At 45.5% G+C, this 20,732-nt stretch overlaps 3 protein-coding genes across 4 annotated transcripts; 2 read left to right on the top strand and 1 right to left on the bottom strand.

Annotated features, from left to right (window-relative positions):
• The first annotated feature begins 285 nt into the window (after positions 1-285).
• On the top strand, positions 286-1,116 carry LOC120957761 (uncharacterized). 2 transcript variants are annotated; one of them, XM_040380113.2, is made up of 4 exons: positions 286-398; positions 462-578; positions 650-966; positions 1,043-1,116. In XM_040380113.2, exons 1-3 carry the CDS (start codon positions 333-335, stop codon positions 953-955), a joined length of 489 nt encoding a protein of 162 aa, XP_040236047.1. In that variant the 5' UTR covers positions 286-332; the 3' UTR covers positions 956-966; positions 1,043-1,116. The 2 variants fall into 2 exon arrangements, with proteins under 2 accessions (XP_040236047.1, XP_040236048.1); XM_040380114.2 differs by having other exon boundaries at positions 325-405.
• A 1,062-nt stretch (positions 1,117-2,178) lies between these two features.
• LOC120957760 (bromodomain-containing protein 4B) lies at positions 2,179-6,802 on the top strand. The gene is made up of 5 exons (XM_049610367.1): positions 2,179-3,364; positions 3,456-3,541; positions 4,382-4,489; positions 5,451-5,530; positions 5,627-6,802. The coding sequence occupies exons 1-5, from the start codon at positions 3,320-3,322 to the stop codon at positions 6,634-6,636; spliced, it is 1,329 nt and encodes a 442-aa protein (XP_049466324.1). The 5' UTR covers positions 2,179-3,319; the 3' UTR covers positions 6,637-6,802.
• On the bottom strand, positions 6,785-11,961 carry LOC120956251 (keratin-associated protein 10-4-like). The gene is made up of 9 exons (XM_049608988.1): positions 11,704-11,961; positions 11,418-11,512; positions 8,573-9,264; positions 8,492-8,505; positions 8,435-8,439; positions 8,199-8,309; positions 7,732-8,128; positions 7,417-7,646; positions 6,785-7,332 (listed from the first exon to the last, which is right to left on the bottom strand). The coding sequence occupies exons 2-8, from the start codon at positions 11,469-11,471 to the stop codon at positions 7,468-7,470; spliced, it is 1,452 nt and encodes a 483-aa protein (XP_049464945.1). The 5' UTR covers positions 11,472-11,512; positions 11,704-11,961; the 3' UTR covers positions 6,785-7,332; positions 7,417-7,467.
• Positions 11,962-20,732: the final 8,771 nt, after the last annotated feature.

Genomic DNA, 20,732 nt, shown 5'->3' with positions numbered 1-20,732 from the left:
CCATCTATCTGCTTCTCTATGTTTACGAACCCTGCAAACACGCAATTCATTCACTACTAGCTCCATCTCGTGGCCGGAGCAATGAACTTGAAATTTGAGCTTCGCTAACCTCCGCTAGATGTCGCATGTTTTAAAAAGAACGTTGAAAAAGCATTCAAAAATTTAAATATCACTTTCCGGAAAATACATAGAACGTTTTAAAAATAAGATGATAACACACTAAATAAGTTTATTCATTATTGTTCTTTAACAAAATTCGAAAATGATTCCTTCATCCACAGTCAATTCTTCCATGTTTGATCGAAGTAGGCACATTTTGTGTCACAACCGTCATGGCGTCACTACTGAAAATTACACGCTCTTTGCGTTTTGTACGAAAATTTCACTGTAAACCTGAGGTAAGAGGTCGTGTGTTCACCACACAACACTCCCATTGCACTCACAAAAATCTCATTATTTAGGACACCTACCCTTTGGATGCACCGAGACGGAACATGCCCAAAGTGAGCAAACCGGCAGAGTACGAACTGCTGCCCGGAATGTCGCCGAAAGTCTTCCGCGAGACGGAGTACGATAATGTAAGAAACAGTGACATCGACAGAAAGAAGTAATAACAAAAAAAAAACTAATTCATTCTTTTTCTTCCCAGCAACTTGGTCCCATACCGATGACGGGCGATGCAGCGAAGAACTTTAGCTACAAAAATCCGGAATACTTCTCGTACCACAACTACTCGTTTTACGACATCGGGCGGGCGATTGGGTGTGCCTACCGTGTGCAACCGAGCGCACTGCCCCACCGCGCCAAGCGGTTCCGGTTGCCATGGCAGAAGCAGCAGGCGGAGGAGGACTTGCTGTACGATGCCGCGATTCCGGTGACGCTCAGCTGTCTGTACTGCGAGATGGAGGAAAAGTCAGCTCCAAAGCAGGAGGAATTAAACAAAGCGGCGTCCTAGAGAAAAGAGGGGTAAGAGAGGAGTGTCATGACTCATGAAGCAGTTTGTGGTTTATTAATCAATCATATTCATATGTACTCAACACAGGCTGCTTGCTGGTGGACGTTAATGAGTTCAATCTAACAAGATTTTGCCAAGAACAGAAGAAGGTCAGAAACAAACTTGGTTGTGGTTGTTCTATTGTATTTGCTATTACAACGTGAAGCATGCGTGACACCGTTTTATGCCATGGGAACAGCTGACCACCAACGAAATGTCACCTTCAATGAAACCATCGCTTTGTCGGCGACCCTTTCCGGAACAAGATCAGTCGGAACAACGACTTAAACGCATGATGTTTGCTGTGTCTTGAAAAATTTGCATAACGCACTCGTATTCCCACCCGGGAAAGTCCCACATTTTGGCTACAAGATAAATATTGCCATACCGTGTTGGTGGTGGTGGTGGCCATTGCGGGTGCTAAACAGCACTGAAGTGACGGAGGAAAAAGTGAAACCACTGTGGGGAGGGGAGCAATTAACTACTCTATTTGCCAGGTAGGTAGGTGAGAATAATTGGAATCTAACAAAACGCTCGATTCATGGTGCTTTAGCAAGGGGTGCAGTGTACTGTCGGTACAATGGGGCACAGGTGACTCAGGTGTCATATGTTTTATGGAGGTCGAGGGACAAATGGTGATAAAAGTTACGCGTTGGACTACGACCGCTCCAAGCACAGGTGTAGGTGAAAACCGCAAACATTATTTTAATGACAATTTCCATTATTTTAATAGAAATTGTACGTTGCGTGTTTGAGAGTACTTTTCTACGAATTTGTGTATGTAAATTGCATTATTTTAAGCTTATTCTGAATAATTCTCCTGTAATTAGACGTAACTTACCAAAAAGTACTTGCTCTTTGAAAATGAACGTTTACCGCTTCGACACCTTCAAATGCATTTTCTCACCGTTTTTCCCTATCGTTTGCAGAGCATATGTGGAACATGCGCCGGCCTCGCTGCGCCCTATCTATGTTGCCTATGCGCACGAAAGAAAACCCACAATAAACTCTCGCATAACCACTGATAAGAGCCGGGCTTTATTGTTGTGTATGTGTGTGCTGGCCGACCACCACAAAAAGGAAAGGAAAAGCCCGAAAGTCGACCATAAAATTCATCCAAAGTGGCAGGGCACATCAAACGGCGTCGTGCAAACATAATAAAAGCGGCTCGGGGTGTTTTTTCGAGACAACGGTATTGGTTGTGCATTCCGACGCATCATTCATTCATGTAGCGCAGGCATTAGGCGGGGGAGGGGGGAGGCCCCTGTGTGTGCTGCACCCGTTACGGCTGAATGCGAATCCAACCAACGCCCTCTTTGGTCGGCGGGACCGGGCATGTTTAGAGGAACTATTTTAATGGAGGTGCACAAACATACAAAAAACCCTTTTAAAAGCGAAGGTAAAGGGAGGAAGGGTGAGTGGTGCATGTACGCGTCTTAGAAGAGCATTGTCTTTGGACGTTGTGCGCGCAAAAATGCACACACACACAAACATGGGTACTGTTTGGGGTTGTTAGTATGTGTCTCCCGGGGCTTGAGGAATGACTGAAACACTCTGACTAAGCTAAGTAAGCGGTTGCCCTATCAAAAACTTTAAAACGCATACACAGACACACACATACGTGCAACGATGAATGCAATTTGTGTGCGTGTGTGGTGGCGGTGGGGTACAGTTGGGTGGGAAAAAGCATCACCCGCTCGGTTCGGAAAAGCCATTCGACGGTAGCCATTCGAACGGAGCGGTAGTAAGTCGGTGGCCTGTGCTGGGGATCTCGTCTCCGTGAAGTCGTGTGCGTCGTGTGAATGCAATCAGATAAAGAAAAGTTGTTGAAGGTTTTGGTTTCGTCAGTTAATCAGTTATTTATCAGTTTTATCAATAAAAAAGTAAGGCCCTCAAACGGGCCCAATCAAATCAACTCTTGCGAAACGAGCTGGTTGGAAAGATTTGAACGGTGCGTGAGACGGCGAACAACACAGCATGGTGTTTGAGTGCGAGCAGCAGCAGCACCAGCAAGACATCGTTTTTAATCAATTGGCACACACACAGTAGGCGGGCAAGCAGTTTGATTAATCGCGTTGCTAAGGGTGAAAGCTAGTAGTAGTACACTAGTTCCCGATTGTGTTGTGTTGTGGAGAGCGAAAAATGTTGTTAAGTGAAAAGTGTTGTACCTGGGCGTGTGATGAATTGGGATGAGCCAGCGTGCGCAGAGAGACTGGCCAAAACGAACGACGCAAATTGTGTGTGTGGTGCTACGTGAATAATTAACAACAGGCAAATAGATTTCTAGCAATTTGGTGTATAAGTTGTAAGCATAAAAGAAGAAGCATGGTGAAGCCAGCGGCAAGAATAGTGATAAAGTTTCTAGAATTAGTAAGTTCTGTGATGTGTTTGTGTGTTTCTATTGTAATTTCCTCAATCTTTTCTCTCTCTCTTAACCATTTTTCCACCCTTTGCTCTCCAGCTCGGTTGTGTGGCGTGCGTTATTACGAAGATTATCACCGACCATGAGTCACGGCGTGTGTTTGTGCGAAACCAGAAGTTATCGCGGTAAGAATACTTCTGCCTGGAAGGGGTTGCTCACTGCACTTCCGCAGGGATGGAAGGTGTACGGTGTTGGTGACAACGTTTGTCGTGCAGTTAGAAGCAATTTGCATAACAATTAAAGTATTGGAGCACAAAATGAAGCGTGTTGTTGTTTGAGAAGGCAAATGGGGATAGGGTGGAAGACAAGCTAACCGAGAGCTACAGTAGCTAATAACTACAGTATTGGCAATAATTTAGAACCAGTGAAGGGTCGTTAATGATGCTATACTCAAGGACTGGTGGAGTTTGGCTGTGACTTTAGACTTTAGTAACATAATCCCGGAACAAAAATAAAGTGTGAAGGAATACTAGTGTTTGTAGAGAAACATTAACAGTGAAACACATTGAACAACATTAATTGGAAGTTGAACAAATCGAGTAGTGAAGCATTTTAAATTTAATTATATACATAAAAAATATATAAACACGTAATAAGCTCTTAATAAAATAAAACAATAACTCAAATAAATGCTTTAAAAAGTACTCAAAACGCTAGTTATTGAAATCAATTATCCTGCAATCATGTTTGCCTTTCTTTCTGTAGAATCGAAAAAATAATTTAAAGAAGAACTAATAAACATGATAATGAAGATTAGATATTATGATACAATAAACCAGTTAATACAGATTTAGATCTTCATTACATTTGATTTGGCTTTGCAAAGAGTATTCTTACTAATATCAAACCTAATAAAGATACTAAAACACCTGGCACCCGAATTTTCGCACGACTTCCATCGATTTAATTCAATAAAAAAAGCGTTTCACTCTCTTCTTTTCCCGGCACGCTCGGCCATTTTCCAGCGAATGGAGCCTGATACACAACATCACCTGGAGCAGCGGTGGAAATGCATTTACCAACATCGTCTACGGCGGATACACGATAGTCATCGCACTAATGTTAATTACAAGGTCAGAGAGCGCTACGGGAGAGCCCAAAACCGAACGAGGCGAGCGAGTCAATAGCGGGGGTCCTCTTGGAAGTGTTTAAAAAGGCCTTACCTGGCCGTGGTTGTTTCTCTGCCGTTTCGGTTGCCATGGTTTGTTGTTTTTAGTCGTGGCACAGTGCTGTTTGTCCATATTGTCCCCAGACTTATGGCGGAAGACAATTGGCGTGTTTTCGTGTGGGTTCCTGAACTCATGTGTGCATGGTCCCATGTGGGAAATCCTACGCGAGGCTGGCCGATCTGGCCAGAGATTCTCACAGCAGTACACAGCGTTGGTTTGGGGCGCGGAAAACATATATCCCGCCCCGCGGGGTCACTTTTTTCCACTCCTTCCACATCCAACAACGGAACGGCTTTGTTTTTCTTCCGATAGTTCTAAGCGCCTCCGCTGTGACCTTCATCTTTTGCGCATGCGTGGCGTTCGAGTAGGGATTGGGTCGAGGGGGGGTTATTTTTTCGCATGTTCGTCATCATATGCCCATTATTCAGAGCCTGCTTGGTTGACTTTTCATTACCATGGTGCGGTGCTGTGTGCGCCCTCCCCACCCGTGTTGTGGTGACAAACTTTTAACTCCTCAGCCTCCCGACCCTAAACCCCAGCGGCTAGGTCAGAGTCGAACCATTGACAAGTGCACCGTGTCTTGCGCAATGAGGGCGTAGGGTGGGGGACGGCACTAGAGGCACTGGGGTAATTTTAGCATAATTCACATGTTCCTGCCCGCTGTTCCGAACAATGGCACTGCTCTGTGTATGGTATGGTGCGACGAATGTGATATCATTCAGCTTCAACTTCACGTACGCTCCGTTAAAAAAGCGACACAAACGCACTCAGTGTCTCGAAGCTGATCTTGCAGACAAATGGTCTAATCTGCTTCTACAGTTGTATGTGGCCATATGCTTGAACGGATCATTTCATATCATTTCAGATGCGTCGATGCCAAATCACGTCCGACCTTGTTTGAGAAGATCGTCCTATCGCTCGGGACGCTATTGTTTTTTGCTGCCGGTAAGTGTTGTTTTTAACCGGGCTAAAACGAGAAACAATGGATTTTTGTTTTAAAAACGTGTACTGCCTTTTCCTCTCTCTCTAATACTCACACAGGTGGGCTGGTGTTTGCCTCGATCGATCAAGTCCATCCGGATCTGCACGACAATGCGATCATACTCGGCTGTCTGTCCTTCTTCGTGGCGATCCTGTTCGTTATCGATCTGGCCGATCCACTCGCCCGGATGACGGCGCACATGACGCAGACGGAGGTGTCGTCGACCGCGCACGATACACCCGACGCCCGGGCAGCAACGCTGAAGAAAGATGTCTCCACCGACACGACGGAGCCGACGGTGTTTGTTGTGTCCAAGCCGGAGCAGCTCAACGGTCACCATCAGCATCCACCATCGCAGCAGCATAATCATCACCATCACGATCATCAAGCGCCGCATGAGTATCGGGAGGATTCACCACTCAACCGAAGCGCCGAATCCATCGTCGAGCGGAAGGTGTACCCGTCGGCTCAGGTGCCCGTGTTTGCCCACGTCCGTGCGCCCGAAGAAAGCCGTCGAATTGCGGGGAAAGAAATACAGTACCTTCCTCGGAACGATTTTCGCGATCGGCGGAACTATCGCGATGCAGGACCGGCGAGCTACGCGACGAACCGTCCGCCAACGAACCATTCGAATGGGCATCCCGTGCGTCATCACTCGACTGGTGCGTACCATGACAATGATTCGTTCGTGGAGGACATTCAACCGTCCCGCCGGAGCACCTACGTCCCGGCCGACAAGTTTGACCAGGAAGCGATGCAGATGAGCAGTGCACCAATGTCAGCTAACAACCACTATCGCACGAGACCGCCACCGCCTGCGAAACCGCTCAACATCATCCGAACACACTTTGGATCGAATCACAGCTCGCCAACCGGATCGCAGCACAGTGCCGAATGTAGATGTTCGCAGCGCAGCACCAGCACGAGGAAGTTGGACGACTCGGGGCGCGATGAGTTCGATTCGTCGTCTCCCATTCGGCCCGGGTTTGTCGCAAATGCGGCCAAAAAGTGGGACGATCGGGCACGCAGCAAAAGTCAACCGATCGTCGGGCTAAACACGATGGTGTGACGAGGCGAACGGAAGCGCTCCCTATTTAAATAGATAAGTTCTCTTTAGCCGTAGAAAACTCTTCCAAACAGAGCCACTTCCCTCTCTCTATATTCTACATTCTACTTTCGAAGGATAGAGAAATAAAGGCCAACAAGCGGAGAGAGTGTTTAGTTTGATTTCCGAATCGTTTTTACGCTTTTTATTCCACTGAACATACGTTCGGCGCTACTTTCAACTGGGTGCTGCTAGACGATTTTCTCGTGCGTTTGGAGGAGTATGGTGATAATGGGTGCCTATCGATGCGTTCTGCTCTCTCTCTCTACGGGAAGCATATGCACGATGCTTTGCTAACGATGGTGTGCGAGGCTGCCTCTCTATGTAACGTGTGATAAAATTTTCTTCAAACCCAACAGAGATATTTAACGACAGGGAAGTATAGAAACAACACGAGTAATTTCTCTTCGAACGGAGTAGTAAGATCGCCGATATTCGTTCTTGCAGCCGTGGGCGTGTTCCTTTTCCTAATAACGATGGCGTAAAAAGAGAGACTAGGTCCTGGAGTTGGTTGGCACACTACTACATAACCAGGAATTGATGGGGGGCGAGTTGTGTTAGACACGGATGTGTATGCATACGGTTGTGAGAACCGCTCCTCACAGTTCTTAACATCCTAGCACGGTCCACAGGGTATGCAGCCATCACTGCAAGGGTCGCCTGTGTGGAGAGATAAGAGAAAATCGTTAATTCAACATTTTAGGTGGTAAACATTAAAAAAAGGTATTGTTCGATTGATCTCACCAATTTAGATAAACAAGTGGAGTTTATTTCACCCTTCAATCGCATCGCCCTCTAACAGGGACAACAAAACCGCTCCACATTGTAGCAGTGAGCTTTGCACGGTGCCCGGTAACGACAGGGCGCCGGTGGACGCCAGATCGTGTACCGGGGCGGACAGTACCAATTGGTTTTGGCCATCTTCGGCCGGGGCGTAGGCTGCCGTACAGCCGACCGGATGCGCTTCAGCGGATCTAAGGTGTTGTGATGTGAAGATCAATCAATCGAACAAAACCAGCTGTACGGGGGGTTTGTTGCTGCTGGATGGTAGTTACTTACAGTAAGGTACGCTGCAGGAAGGATCACACACCGGAGGATAGCTAGGATCACACACTGGACCGCATGCAGGTGCGCAGCACGGGTCACAAGGTCCGCAGGGTCCGCAAGGTCCACACGGGTCACACGGACCACATGGTCCACAAGGTCCACACGGGTCACACGGACCACAAGGTCCACAAGGACCACAAGGTCCGCAAGGTCCACATGGTCCACAAGGTGCGCAACAGGTCGGATCGATTGGGCAAGGATTGCACCCGCCACCACCGCAGGGCAGGCAGCAGTTCTTCGATGGACGCACCGGATTGCTTTTCTTGCCCATCGTCACGAACCGGTAGCGTCGGGCCCACTGCGATGGACAGCAGGAAGCTTCGGGTTTCGTCAGACAGCATGGTTTTGCCTGGAAGGAATGTAGAACGATGTTCAAATTATAGGTTTTGGATGTGAAACTCTCCACTTAACCGCATTACCTGACACTCCGAACGTGGGCAGTCATGCTGGAGACCGTTGCGCTTAAGACACTCGCAGTTGGAGATGAGAATTCCGCCTCGGAGTTCGCGACTCTTGCATGGTTTAGGTGCCTGTGTGTGAGAAAAAACGAAGGAAAGATTAAAATACGACTGAAATGTTGTGCAGGGGACATGAGAGACACGATGAGTAGGCAAGACACAAGGGTGGAATGGCGTTCACGTTCGTATATTCAAACAATTCCTTCCGATGGAATTGGAAGTCAAAATCTAACACGATAGTTACGCGGTCATACCACCATTCGTACACCTTTGTATACTTACCCATCAACGGAAGTGATGCGCGCTGTTCCTGTTCTTTCCCTTGCTCCTAGCACCGTTTCGGAGCGCAGATCGGGCCCACACTCGGCGGACAGCACCCATTGTTGTAGAACGTGGTTCCCGCCGGCACGCAGCAGTAGTCGCGGGCCGGTGGCACCTGCACCACCTGCGGCTTCGGCTGACACACCAGCGTGGTGCAGATCTCCTTCGGCTCCACGATGACGCGCGGCGTGCAGACCACCTTCGGATCGGGCACGATGCGCTTGTAGTAGATGATCTTGGGCTCCGGCACGGTGCGCCGCTTGTAGATGACGCACGGCTCGCAGATAGTGCGCGGCTGGTAGATCAGCTTCGGCTCGACGATGGCACGCGTCTGCGGCACCACGTGCCTGTCGATCACGGTGCGCGACGTGTTGATCACCTTCTTCTGCGCCACTAGCCGGGGCGGCTGCTGCACCGTAATGAACCGCGGTCCGCAGCGTTGCGGGGGACAGATGGTGGGACACTGGGGCATGCAGTTAAGGTCGTGGGCCGTGCGGCAGGTCGGCTCGCAAGGATCGCACGGTCCACAGGGACCGCAGGGTGCACAGGGACCACAAGGACCGCACGGTCCACAAGGTCCGCACGGGCCACAGGGATCACAAGGTCCGCAGGGACCGCATGGGCCGCACGGTCCGCAAGGATCACACGGTCCACACGGTCCGCAAGGTCCACAAGGTCCACAAGGTCCGCATGGTCCAACGGGACCCTAAAAATGCCGAGGGGGCAATCAGGATGGGAAGAAGGACGGTGCGATAAGATACAAAACAAAAGAACGGTGCAAAGTGTAATGTAACAAAATCAAATGCAAGACAGTTGCGTGTGTGTGTGTTTGTGTACAAGATGAGTATGAGTGGAAAGGAAACAAAATAGCATACCCCATCCACTTCCCCACTCCTCCTCTCTGCTGGGGACACTCTTTTTAAAAGATTCTTCGACCGCACCGGTCGTACATTTCCTCGTACCGAATATCCGGAATATTCGGTTCCTTCCGGCGCAGATTCCAGGAGTAGTGTACCGTGTCGGTACCGTCGCACACGATCAATGGACGCTTCCACCAACACAGATAGGAGGGGGAACGGGGGGTCGACTGTTTGATATTTGGAGGGAAAAGGAGGTGTCCCAGTGAAAAAAAAAGCAAGAAAAACGAACCTATGACACGCAAACTCTCGCTCTGCCAGGGGTGGTAATCTAAAAATGGGGGTCAGAGGATACTACGATGTTTCTTCACTGTGGCGTGTTACAACTACGCCGTGAAGAGTGTCCTATTTACTGATGTCCTTTATATACCTATTTGCGCAATGTTCCTATTTGATGTACCTAAATTGAGTGTGTAGGGGATTTAGTTCTAAACACAACTAAAAGACAACCTAAACACACATTGGAGTGGAGAAAATCAAACTATTCTCGTCCTGTCCACTAGGGCATCTCTGATTGATCTGTACGGCGAATGGCACTGTTTTCACATTGCTGTGGAAACATGCTTCTCAGAACGATCAGACTCTACGATTTGGATCACAGTTATGAGCTTCAACAAATCTTGGATTTGAACAATATAATCTTGTACACTAAACATATCCGGCTGTAAAATGGAATGTACTTTAAATGGATTTTTGATATTGGGGGGTTTGATCTATACATTACAGGTGCTCTTGTGTGAGTTGTATTGTACACACGGGCGCGGATCCCACACACTCCCAGACATGATACACTAAACACACAACGATTTCAATCAAAGATATCTCTGCTCCTACTTTGCTATGCTGCTTCTTTTAGACTTACAACGAACTGAAACATCCTTCAAACAAACAGATAGGGTTATTAGCACAACACTCCAATATCTTTGCATTTGCTCGAAAACATTCTTGAACTTATACGTCATTCGTGAACATCGAAGTCACACGAAGCTCCTATCCATGGCCTACTACACTGTGCGCTACTATGGGAAAGTTTTGCTCGATCGAGGCCAAGTCCCCAACAACCCCTTCTAGCCTGTGTGTGTCCTAACGTTATAGGAGCCTACTACTCCCCGCGCTATCGAAGGTTTACGAACTTTTACTCCTCTTTCTTCCCTCTCTCCCTGACACACTCCCTAATTCTGTAACTCTCCACCCCTTCCCTACCATCGGAATGTGATTGGCCTTCCGGTTGGTTGCCATTGTTTTTGCTCATCATCGAAATAACGAGGATTCACGCAAAAAAAGGAAAAGAACAGGACAGGGGCGGGAGTTTATCGCCCATTGGAAGGCTTGGCGGCATTGATCCAAATTCAAATACTATTTCAAACACGCTGTTGTGTGTTGCCTTGTAGCGCGACAGAGCGCGCGCCATGTTGGGGGCTCGCAAAATAGTATCGATTTGTAGCACACACACACGTGTAGCAAACACACATTGCTAACGACTCTATCCTAGTACACGTTGTGCGAGCAGAGTTTTAATGTCCGAAAGCCAATCAAGTTAGAGGGAGAACTACGGATCCGGTAGACAGATGCGTCTACGACCGGGTCTCCCCTTTGAGGGCCTTGTAGTGAGTAAGGACATGGGACAGGAAGAGAGCGAGTAGTAACAAACGTAATGCAACTAAGCGGGCAAAAGTCACACCTTTGTTGAGGCTGAGCGTTGGTACGAAAATCAACTAGAGCCTACTAACATCCTACACCCAACGACACGATGAAAAGCAAAAGAAAGATGGCGGTGCCAAGGATGGAAGCGAAAGGGACACGCGAATTAACCAAAACCAATAAAAAAGAACCCTTAATAGTGATGGCGCAGGCAAAGGTAACAGAAATGGTAACGGTGCTTGGTGCAACAGGACAGGGTACAGCGGTCACATTTGTGGCAGGAAGAGCAGTGATGTCTTACGCAAGGATAGCAGGAGTAGCAGGGATCGCAGGGACCACAGCACGGATCGCACATTTTCGGTTTTTTTTTGTATGGATTGATTCTTCGAGAAATCACTGCACGCGGGGCAAGAATGAAAGAATGGGGAGGAAATGAAGAATCAGAACTTGGGCTCAACTACACTTTAAGCGAAGGATATCAATGGCAGCAAAGACCACAAATTCCTATGATAGAACTAGGTCAAGGCTGCACAATCCGTAACGGAGGGAGCACTGGGCACTAATAAATCCACTCGTATAATACGTACAACAGTTGTGGCGCAGCAGCTGGATTGCTTCAAAGTTGGAGCTTCAAGAGCGTTCTGGTGTTCTTGCTTTCACAAGTCCGGCGCAGGTGGTAATGCTTCAGTGGTTCTTCTAGTTGTAAAATTTCTTCCAAAAGATAGCTTCTAGCTTTAAAACACTTTGAAATTTCGACACTGATTTTTTTTTCTAATAAAATTTTCTTCCCTTTAGGAGACCTTTCCGTTCGAAGGCAAAACGAATAATGAACCTCTGGACGAGCTCGCGCTCATAAGGTACTTTTCTGCTGCAGGCTGTTATTTTCCGTTGCTATAGAAATTCGCAACGTGCACTGCGAATGTTGGCGTGGAACCTACGTACCCACGGCTGCTACGATTGTGCGTTTCAATTTCCTTGCACGATGGATGGGGTTTTTTATGCACAGTGGTAAGGATGGACGTGTTTATATAAAATATGATTTAATTGAATTAAAATATTGTTTGTGAATAAAATGAAGCAACCGAAAGTTGGTGTTTTAATTAAAAAAGATCGAACGTCCCGTAGGTAAAAACTAAAACATGAATCATCAAATTCATTTGGTGCAAAAAAACTTCTTCAGTTTCTGGCAGTTTTTTTTTTCAAATTTAGTAGAATAGTTTTTTGATGACTCGCAACTTATCGCAACGGCCGTCGTGGGTTTACATTTTTAATTATGTATGATGACCGTTTCACTTTCAACTAAAGTTATCATCAGTGGAAAATAAACTAGGACTTCTGTTACCTATGTACAGTTCGAAAATTGAACATCGAACTTTTGTGTACAGGTGTATCGTAGAAATCCCCTTCCATTTTCTTAGCTGAACAAACGGTTGCCTCAGCTCATCGAAAAGGAGAAATGATTACGTAGAATAAATGGCTTTCTACACTTACCAAAAATCAAGCATACCTAATAATAAAAAAAACACTGATTATTACTCACTAACTTACCTCAGTATACTATTTTCAGCTTACAAAAGGCAAGAGCTACCAACGGATATCGTTCAAATGGTTCTTCTACCGATTTTGTGCGTCATCTGGCAAAGAAAAGCCGAATCCACCACAGTGCGATGTTTTGTAGAGCGCCCTCTAGTGTGCAGTAGTGCAATTTACATTTGCGATGAAGTTGGGGGAAGCATTTTGAGCATAACTGCATTTTGGTGCATCTCCACAGCGCAACATCGTCTAAGTTTGGCAGAAGTTATCGTTGTGGAGATTTAGGCAGTGGCACTTTTCCCAGTTTGCCAACATCAGGCACCTAAAAATGAATGTTTTTAATAATAGGGTAAATTGTACCTATAGTGGTGGTAGTACCAATAGTGGTGGTTTTAGACTAAAATGTGATCCATACGGCAAATTAAAAGTAATTAAATTATTTATGTTAGTGTGAAATATTCTTCAGGTTTTAAAAAAGGATTTAAAAGATAAATGGGCCCATTCCATTACTTAGTGACCAAAAAATCCATTATTTTGTGCAATATGTCCACATTTTTCCAAAATCTTTAGGATTTCATAACAAAACTCATATTTCTGTTAACGTTCTCAATGACCACATAACCACGCAATTACTAATTTTTCAACATAACTGTTATGAAATGTTATTGTTTTACTAAAGTTAATTGCCTTTTGACCATATTTATCCATTTTTAAGTGTTTTTTTACCATAGTGCCATTATAGGTACACAAAACAGACATGTTCGTATAGTGGTAATAGTTATAAAATCAATAAAACCAAGTCATTTTAGATTTTTTCGAGGATATTTTTGACATGTCGTAATGTTTTCACTAAAATAAGCAACAAAAATGAGTTTTCTGTAGGCAATTTGCCAAAAAAAGGGCCAAAATTCGCTTATTTGGCTGAATGAAAAATTGACTTCAAATCAAGCACACTCTTCCGGATGTGGGTTGACGACAGATGTGATGCAGTTTAGTCATTATTTTATGGCAGTAATCCTTAATATGAATATGCAAACAGCCTCGAAACTAAGTTTCATTGATAGTATACACTGTTTTTTAGGTATCTTTGTTTACCAGCACTATAGGAACACAATACGACGACTATAGGAACCATACCACCATTATAGGCAATTAATTTTTGTAAATTTGATGTGTTTCATGGTAAAAATGGTTGTGATTGCAAAGATAAAACATATTCCAATTGCTATGTTTTAAAATATTCAAAAAATGTCCTTCCTGACACTTTAAATCCATTAAAACACATCTGTACCACTACAAATTGCACCACTATTGGTACATTTACCCTATCTACATTAATTATTATTTGTATGTTTTAAGAACTCACCTACAAATCTGGATCTATTTCGAGCAGAAATCAGCTTCAGCCTAAATCTGTGAGTTGAAATAAAACAAATGATTAATTATTGCATAATGGCTCATGGATTATAGAAACATTTGCAGTATTAACAGACGAAGAAGCACAACATCAATAGCACGGCACATAGTGTAGTACCATTACCTAACGAGCATTAAAATATCTGCCTAATTCCTACTTAAAATTTATCCATCCTAACCAACACACATAACGCACAGGAATTGCAGTCATTCGCTAGTCTTTGTAAAACAAATAAACCATCAAAACACAATGGCATGATAAGCTCGTCGGCAATGTTAATACATTTGCTGTGTAACTAGCTTTGACAGAGTACCACAAATAACATAAATGATAATCGTACCATAGTTTTACAAACAATAGTCCACACCGGCGATCGCCGGCGGTTGTAATCTCCGGTGTAAAGTGCCGCAGATACTGCCCATTTTGCCGGTGCTTCTGGATAGCCACCGCAGTAGACATGAAATATATTAAAAGCCTTGTCACCTAACACATTTGTAGAGCCATTTTTCCATCCCGAGCATTAACTGCTTGCATATATTCCTCTCCCCTTATCGTTTGTTGTGAAAGAGAACAGATTGAATAAATAATGCATTTGGAAACGGCTTAACCACGGGAATTGGGAGGTCTGCTTTAGTACCGTACGGGCAACATCTCACCTCACCGCACCGAATCGTCTGTAGAGCGATTACTTCATCATTACTGAGTCACTCGCTGCATCCCTGCGGCCGTGTGCTCTGCTCTAATTCCCGCTACCAACTGTTTTCTTCGCCCTACCTTATCACACTAATTTACAAACCTAACTTTTCCACATTTGCATGTTTTGAATGCAAGCAGCAGAAGCAGCAGCGCGCGGGATCGTTACAATTGCTTCCCACTTTTTCCATTTTAAACCCGACCTGAGTTATGCTGTCCAACCTCTCCCCTCCTGCCCCATGGAAGGGGGAAAGGTTTGTGGGTCGATGAGCTACTACTATGCATTGTTTGCACTTTGCACTCTCCTCTCCTTCTTCACGTGCCCAAAGAACCCTCCAGCCCTTGGCAGCGGTGGCAAAGTAAGACACGAGCGGGACACAACAAAGTTGCGTAAAGTGGAAACAAATTCATCCTCAATTGTCACTGTGCTGTAGTTTGTAGGAGCCACAGAGCAGAGCAGGAAAAATCCTGAATCATACGCCGGACACCGTTTTGCTTACATCACGGGGGATGGAAACAACAAACAACCCTTTTACAAAAAAAGGGATACCGCCCGGGTCGTGTGTCCCATTAAAAGGTAACAAATGCGAACGAGCTGGGTGGGATTGGATGCTAATTTTTGTCTCCTTTGTCTTGTCCCCATTATGACATCACCGGGCTACCGGTGTTGAGTTTACGTGCCGACATCATCCCCGGTCACCTAAAGCTCTCCCATCTCCGGTCGGATCTTTTTTGTGTGTCTTGTTGCTTTTGGGTGAAATAAATGGATGCAATTTAAAGTTGTGAAAGTATTGATTTTTGGAGAGCTTTTAATTTGATTAAAATAGTACCAACCTTATGATAAATGAAATGAGTTACAATGAATCATAAATTATAAAATGGTGCAATTTAAACGAAGCAAAGGTTTTCCAGATAGAAAGTTAAGAATATTGCAGTAAAGTCGCAAATTTTCAAAGTTAATTTAATAAAAATCACCATTTGGCTTTGGCCAGCAAACCATCTGGTTGGTTTTCCTCACCCACTGTGTGATATCCCCGGTCCGCTTCCCCCCACAATGCAAGCATTACGTTCATATCGGTGTTACGTTAAATACACTTTTATGCATATACACAACAAGCTCCATCTCATTAGCAAATATTTCACCTTTATGCATCCCGGCACGGGGTAAGAAACCCTCCCAACGGGACACCTCCGGAAAAGCCGCGGCTCATGGGGGGAGTTTGTAGCGACACAGCGAACACAGAGAGCCGCTGAGCCACGGCGAAACACAAAGAAAATATGGTAACTAACAACCTTTTTCCACTTTCCACTTGGCGCATCTTAATAGCTCTCGAAACGTTGCCACCGCGTATGAAACGTATGCCCCCTCAGCCCCTCCATCCTACGGCACACATCCCACCGCCCGCATTCATCCCAGAAGAACTATGTCAATTAATTAGCAAACCACGGGGAATAATTCACGATTGAAAAGGGACTCATTCCGTGTGGCGGGGGCAAGGGTTACATACTTCCACCCCTCCGCAGTGCACAGGTGATGGTGAGATAGTGTGACGGAGGACCGTCGACTTTAGTCTTCGCAGGCGTCGCGTCAAAGAGGCTGCACGTTGGCTGAATGGGACAGGTTGGCTAAGGGCAGGGGGAGGCGAAAGCACCCACTGGTACTTATATATCTCTTCATTTGTTTTGCACCGTTATTATGATCGCCTTCCTGTTTCGTGGCCGTTTTGTTTTTCCGTCGCTCTTTTCTTTTCCTTCTCCCGAGCCACCACCGCCATGTGTGGATACAAACGTTGCCTTTGTTTTATCGGTGCTGCGCGCTCTTCGCGTACCGTTTTCGTGGTGGTGGTGAGGTTGCTGCCTGCTGCTGCTTCTCCGCTTTGTGTCTTTCAACGGCCATCACACCCTCGACCCAGGTTGCAGCATGTTATTCGAGCATACGCTATGTTTTTGTCTGGACGGAGAGTTGCTGCTTCAGCGTTATGCTAACATCTTCCGTACCGCGACGTGTTCCCCCTATTGCCAGCGTACGTTATCACCAGGCGTTGTTTCGCTGTTGTTCGCTTTCGTGGTACCGAAGGCAGCGAATCTCGGCGAGGAAGTACTGCAACAAAAAAAAAAACACAAAAATCGGATAAAAATATGGATGATTAGATATTTGATTGAAATGGAATTTGTTTTGTGTGTTTTGTGGCTTGTTTCGCAGCCGCTAATCGGTGTGTTTTGTTACACGGTTAGGGCCCGATGCGCTACTGCTGCAAGGTACATTTGTTTGTTTTTACACGTTTTTATGTAATATGCTTTATCGATGTAAATCGACGCAAGATAATTGAAGTGATTAAGTTTTTTTTCGATTAAGTGTGTGTAAGTACATGAACGGCTTTTCTGATAAAACTCTGCTGTACAATGCTAAGCGATAAAAGATTCTTAATAGCTTATGTACGCACGATATAGCATCATCTTAAACTATCTTCTTTATATAAACATTAATCCTGTGTTACATCAAGGAAAGGATTACAACCACAGCAGCAGCTGATCAGTCGTCTTTTGGGTTAAATCAGATTTCTTCGTTAATTGAAAGAGGCAGCTTAATGAGCGATTACTAAAAAAATACTGAACAACCCCATGTACACAACCAATACTATTCCTCTGGCATTTAATGTGTTCGGTGTTTGGTGTGTTTTGTGTGTTTTGCCACTACCTTTTTTCGCCGTTAATCTCCACCTGTACCGGCGTCCGGCTCGTTTTGCTTGTTTTTTCGCTTACACGTTACAAACTTCCTGCACCCATCATTATGCACTATCTCTATCCGTCCGTCTGCGTGTTTGTGCTTTGTGAGCGTATGTTTTTCTTTTCTTTGATTGAACGATTGAACTACTTCCTCCTGTTGTGGGGTGGTCTAGCGCTTTCGCACCTTTTACATTTAACATTTTCGTGCGCGCCACCGCGGGCAATGTTTTCCTCCGACTCTGATGGTGACCTGGAACCTTTTTGAACAACGCGAGTTGTGCTTAGCTTAACCTCTCCCCCATGGCCTCCTCCTTTTGGTATCAGCAGCAGTCTGTTTGGACGGACGGAGAGTGCATCAAATAGCATTACTCAATCACTTTTGTTTAATTGCGGTACTCTCGCATGGCCGCGCTGTACTCTAAAATCGTCCAAACTGTACGGCCCTCCCTCCACCGACTCGACGCAGTTTAGCCTGAGCTGTCCCGGTGCTGTGCCGAAATCAGACAGCGGCCGTATGGCGGCGTTTTGATCGAGTCCATCAACAAGGAAATGATGCAACATTGAGGTGTCCGCGGAACCACGCGGTGACCCAGTGGCCCAGGCGATGCTGCCTACCACCAATGGACTGCTGCTACTAGGGGGAAATGGCGGGAAGAAATGGTATCACAAGTGCGCGTAACGTGCAACTTAAAAGCTTTAACTGCAACCGTGCGCCCATGTTCCACGCGTAACGCGTTCGCGTGCAGCTCCGCAATCCCAAAATTGCCACCTACCTGGTTGGCAGAGCGTCGTGTGTGTGTGCGATTCTGCGGAAATTGGTGTACGGTGGGGGAGGGTGGTGCTGATGATGATTGTGGAACATATTAGATTATGAGTCGTTGAAATGATCGGCCTGCTCGTGTGGAGTACCTACCGCGGTGGAATGCTAGTGGTCCACGCAAGTGTGATACGCGCAAAATTCATCCCTCCGCCGTCGAGAGCACGCTCAATTACACTTTGAGCTGTGTTTTGTATACGGAAATCACTTGTACCATGCATTGTTTTTGCAATTTAACCAGAAAATACAATAAATTGAGACAATTTGCACAATTTCTTGGTGTTTACTTTTTGTTGACAACGTCGATACGTTGACAGTTGGTAGAACCAAGGTTTTTTTCACCGGGCAAATCTATTTGACAACTTGTTTGCAACTCAGTTTTTGTGCAAACATGCCCGAAGAATGTTCTGCAAGTGGCTCAAAAGACATTTTATTGTGGAATTTGAGGGTAAAATAATGGTGACCAATCTGTTGCTTCGTCTTGTACGTGAATAAATAAATCAGAGCACCACAAGTAAGTAGTTTTGTTTACGTAAAGTGATGTAACCATGTTTCAGCATTGGAGCCGGAAATACCCGAACATTACTCGACCCTATAGGGTGAAGTGGATTGTCCTGTATCGCTAGGAGCGTCGTATTTCGGCTCCAAGTCTGCAGGGAACTGTCGAGAATTAATTCTTGATTTGTGCTGAACCCACTGCTTTGTATAAATAGAACTCTTGCTACTTCGAAGAGAGCTATTCCTCAGTCCAGCAACAGCTGGAACTCGCCTAGAATATGCAGAAATTGTTCGGTATTACGTCAACGGCAGATGGTGATGTCAGATTGTATCTGGAAATTAACGATAATGTTATCAAGAATGAACAAATGGCGCTGGGAAGGAATCGCAGAACCCAACCGACTAGCAACTGAAATTATACAAAGAGAGATGAAGCATAAGAACAGTTAGATAAGCTTTCTAGCCACTTTGCACAACACTGCTTAACGCGATGCATCGCTGGTTAATCGATCCTAATCCATAATGAACGCGTATCAAACATTTCCGCCATGCCAAAATGCCGACGGATTGGACGAGTCGATCTACTTAGTGCTATAACAGAGCACACAGCCGGCCTCCGAAACTCTGAGGGATGTTGGGGATGATTAGGCTTGCGCAAAGCAGCAATCTCTTCGGGGTGGGAACGAAAAATTGCCAACTACACGTTACTTCATCTGCTTCATTTACCAGAGTGCGGCTGTCGAGCTGTCCAAAAACCGCGACGTACGGCAGCTCTGTTGCGCATGAGTATCTCGATGTGCAACCCGGTGGTACAATCGGGTTGATTGTTTGGAAGTGTGATTTGCACCCCTATCTGAGCGGTTCGATCGAGCCTCGGGACCTCGTTATCGAACGTGTTCGGCCCACGATCAGCTTATCAGCGCGGCAGCGTGATTTTTCCGATTGCAGCGAACAGCAGTGATAATGGCAAACGTATTGCGAGGGTGGTTGATTATTCAACGGATGTATTTAGTTATTGAGCAATGCTTGGTGAGTGAGTTTGGGCTTTGGGCCGATGGATTAGGCATGATTAAGGGCCTCGTTAGAATTCGGATGCTATTCAATAATAATTTCGCATAGAGCTGTGGTGTGATTTAATCAATTCGTTACTCATAGTTGGGCAATCTGATGTTGCAAACTCTCGATCTTTTCGAATGTTCACATGAAATTAATGAAGATTTAGAAAGTAATCGGAAACAAAATTTCTGGAGCAAGTTAAATAATGTGATTCTTAAAGATGACTTCACGATTAGACGTTTAAAATTCACTCGCAGCATGTGCGGAACCGAAACATGACAAAAGAGGAGATAAAAAGCAAACACCATCATCATAATATATTCTGCAAATTACTGTTTAATAGCAGCTAATCATAGCAACGTGAATTGGTGATAGATTGGCTAATTGGATTTGCTCTACTACACGCCTTGTCATCATTTCTATCGCTCACCGGCTCACAGACCGTCGCCCGCGGGTCCCACTTTCTTTGTGTCCTTTAAATGCAAACAAATAAATCTCCCAAAAAAAAAAAAAAATAAACCACGCAGCTCTGGGGGTTGCCCTTTCTGCGATGTAAAATGCTCCACATTCGCAGACCGCAGAAATCGTTTAAATTATATGGTCATGCAAATGATCACCGGCAGTGGCCTACATTTGGCTGAGCAAATCGGTCAAAGACAGCGCGGCTCTTGGCGGTGAACAAACAAATAGAAGAAGAAGAAAAAAAGAACATCTCAGAGGAAACTTGTACATTATCACCACCGGAACACGCCTAATGACAAAGCATGGCCGCAGCTACAAGGCAAACATTAATCACCATTTTGTGAGAGCTCTCCACCCCAAAAACATACCATCACATCATTACAATAACTGATGGGCTTTTGAGGGTGGAAAAT

Source organism: Anopheles coluzzii, chromosome 3 (genome assembly GCF_943734685.1).
Source record: "Anopheles coluzzii chromosome 3, AcolN3, whole genome shotgun sequence".
NCBI classification, from domain to species: domain Eukaryota; kingdom Metazoa; phylum Arthropoda; class Insecta; order Diptera; family Culicidae; genus Anopheles; species Anopheles coluzzii.
Note: the sequence above shows the minus strand (reverse complement) of the source record. Positions and strands in the feature narration are given on the sequence as shown.

Excerpts from the sequence above, each read along its gene's own strand:
- LOC120957761 (XM_040380113.2), top strand. The coding sequence starts at position 333 with ATGGCGTCACTACTGAAAATTACACGCTCTTTGCGTTTTGTACGAAAA. Across the intron at positions 399-461 it reads AATTTCACTGTAAACCTGAG|GACACCTACCCTTTGGATGC; the intron begins GTAAGAGGTCGT and ends CTCATTATTTAG. Across the intron at positions 579-649 it reads GCGAGACGGAGTACGATAAT|CAACTTGGTCCCATACCGAT; the intron begins GTAAGAAACAGT and ends TTTTCTTCCCAG.
- LOC120957760 (XM_049610367.1), top strand. The coding sequence starts at position 3,320 with ATGGTGAAGCCAGCGGCAAGAATAGTGATAAAGTTTCTAGAATTA. Across the intron at positions 3,365-3,455 it reads TGATAAAGTTTCTAGAATTA|CTCGGTTGTGTGGCGTGCGT; the intron begins GTAAGTTCTGTG and ends TTTGCTCTCCAG. Across the intron at positions 4,490-5,450 it reads GCACTAATGTTAATTACAAG|ATGCGTCGATGCCAAATCAC; the intron begins GTCAGAGAGCGC and ends ATATCATTTCAG.
- LOC120956251 (XM_049608988.1), bottom strand. The coding sequence starts at position 11,471 with ATGTGCGATCCGTGCTGTGGTCCCTGCGATCCCTGCTACTCCTGCTAT. Across the intron at positions 9,265-11,417 it reads GCTACTCCTGCTATCCTTGC|GGTCCCGTTGGACCATGCGG; the intron begins GTAAGACATCAC and ends CGGCATTTTTAG. Across the intron at positions 7,647-7,731 it reads TTCCTGCAGCGTACCTTACT|ATCCGCTGAAGCGCATCCGG; the intron begins GTAAGTAACTAC and ends ACAACACCTTAG.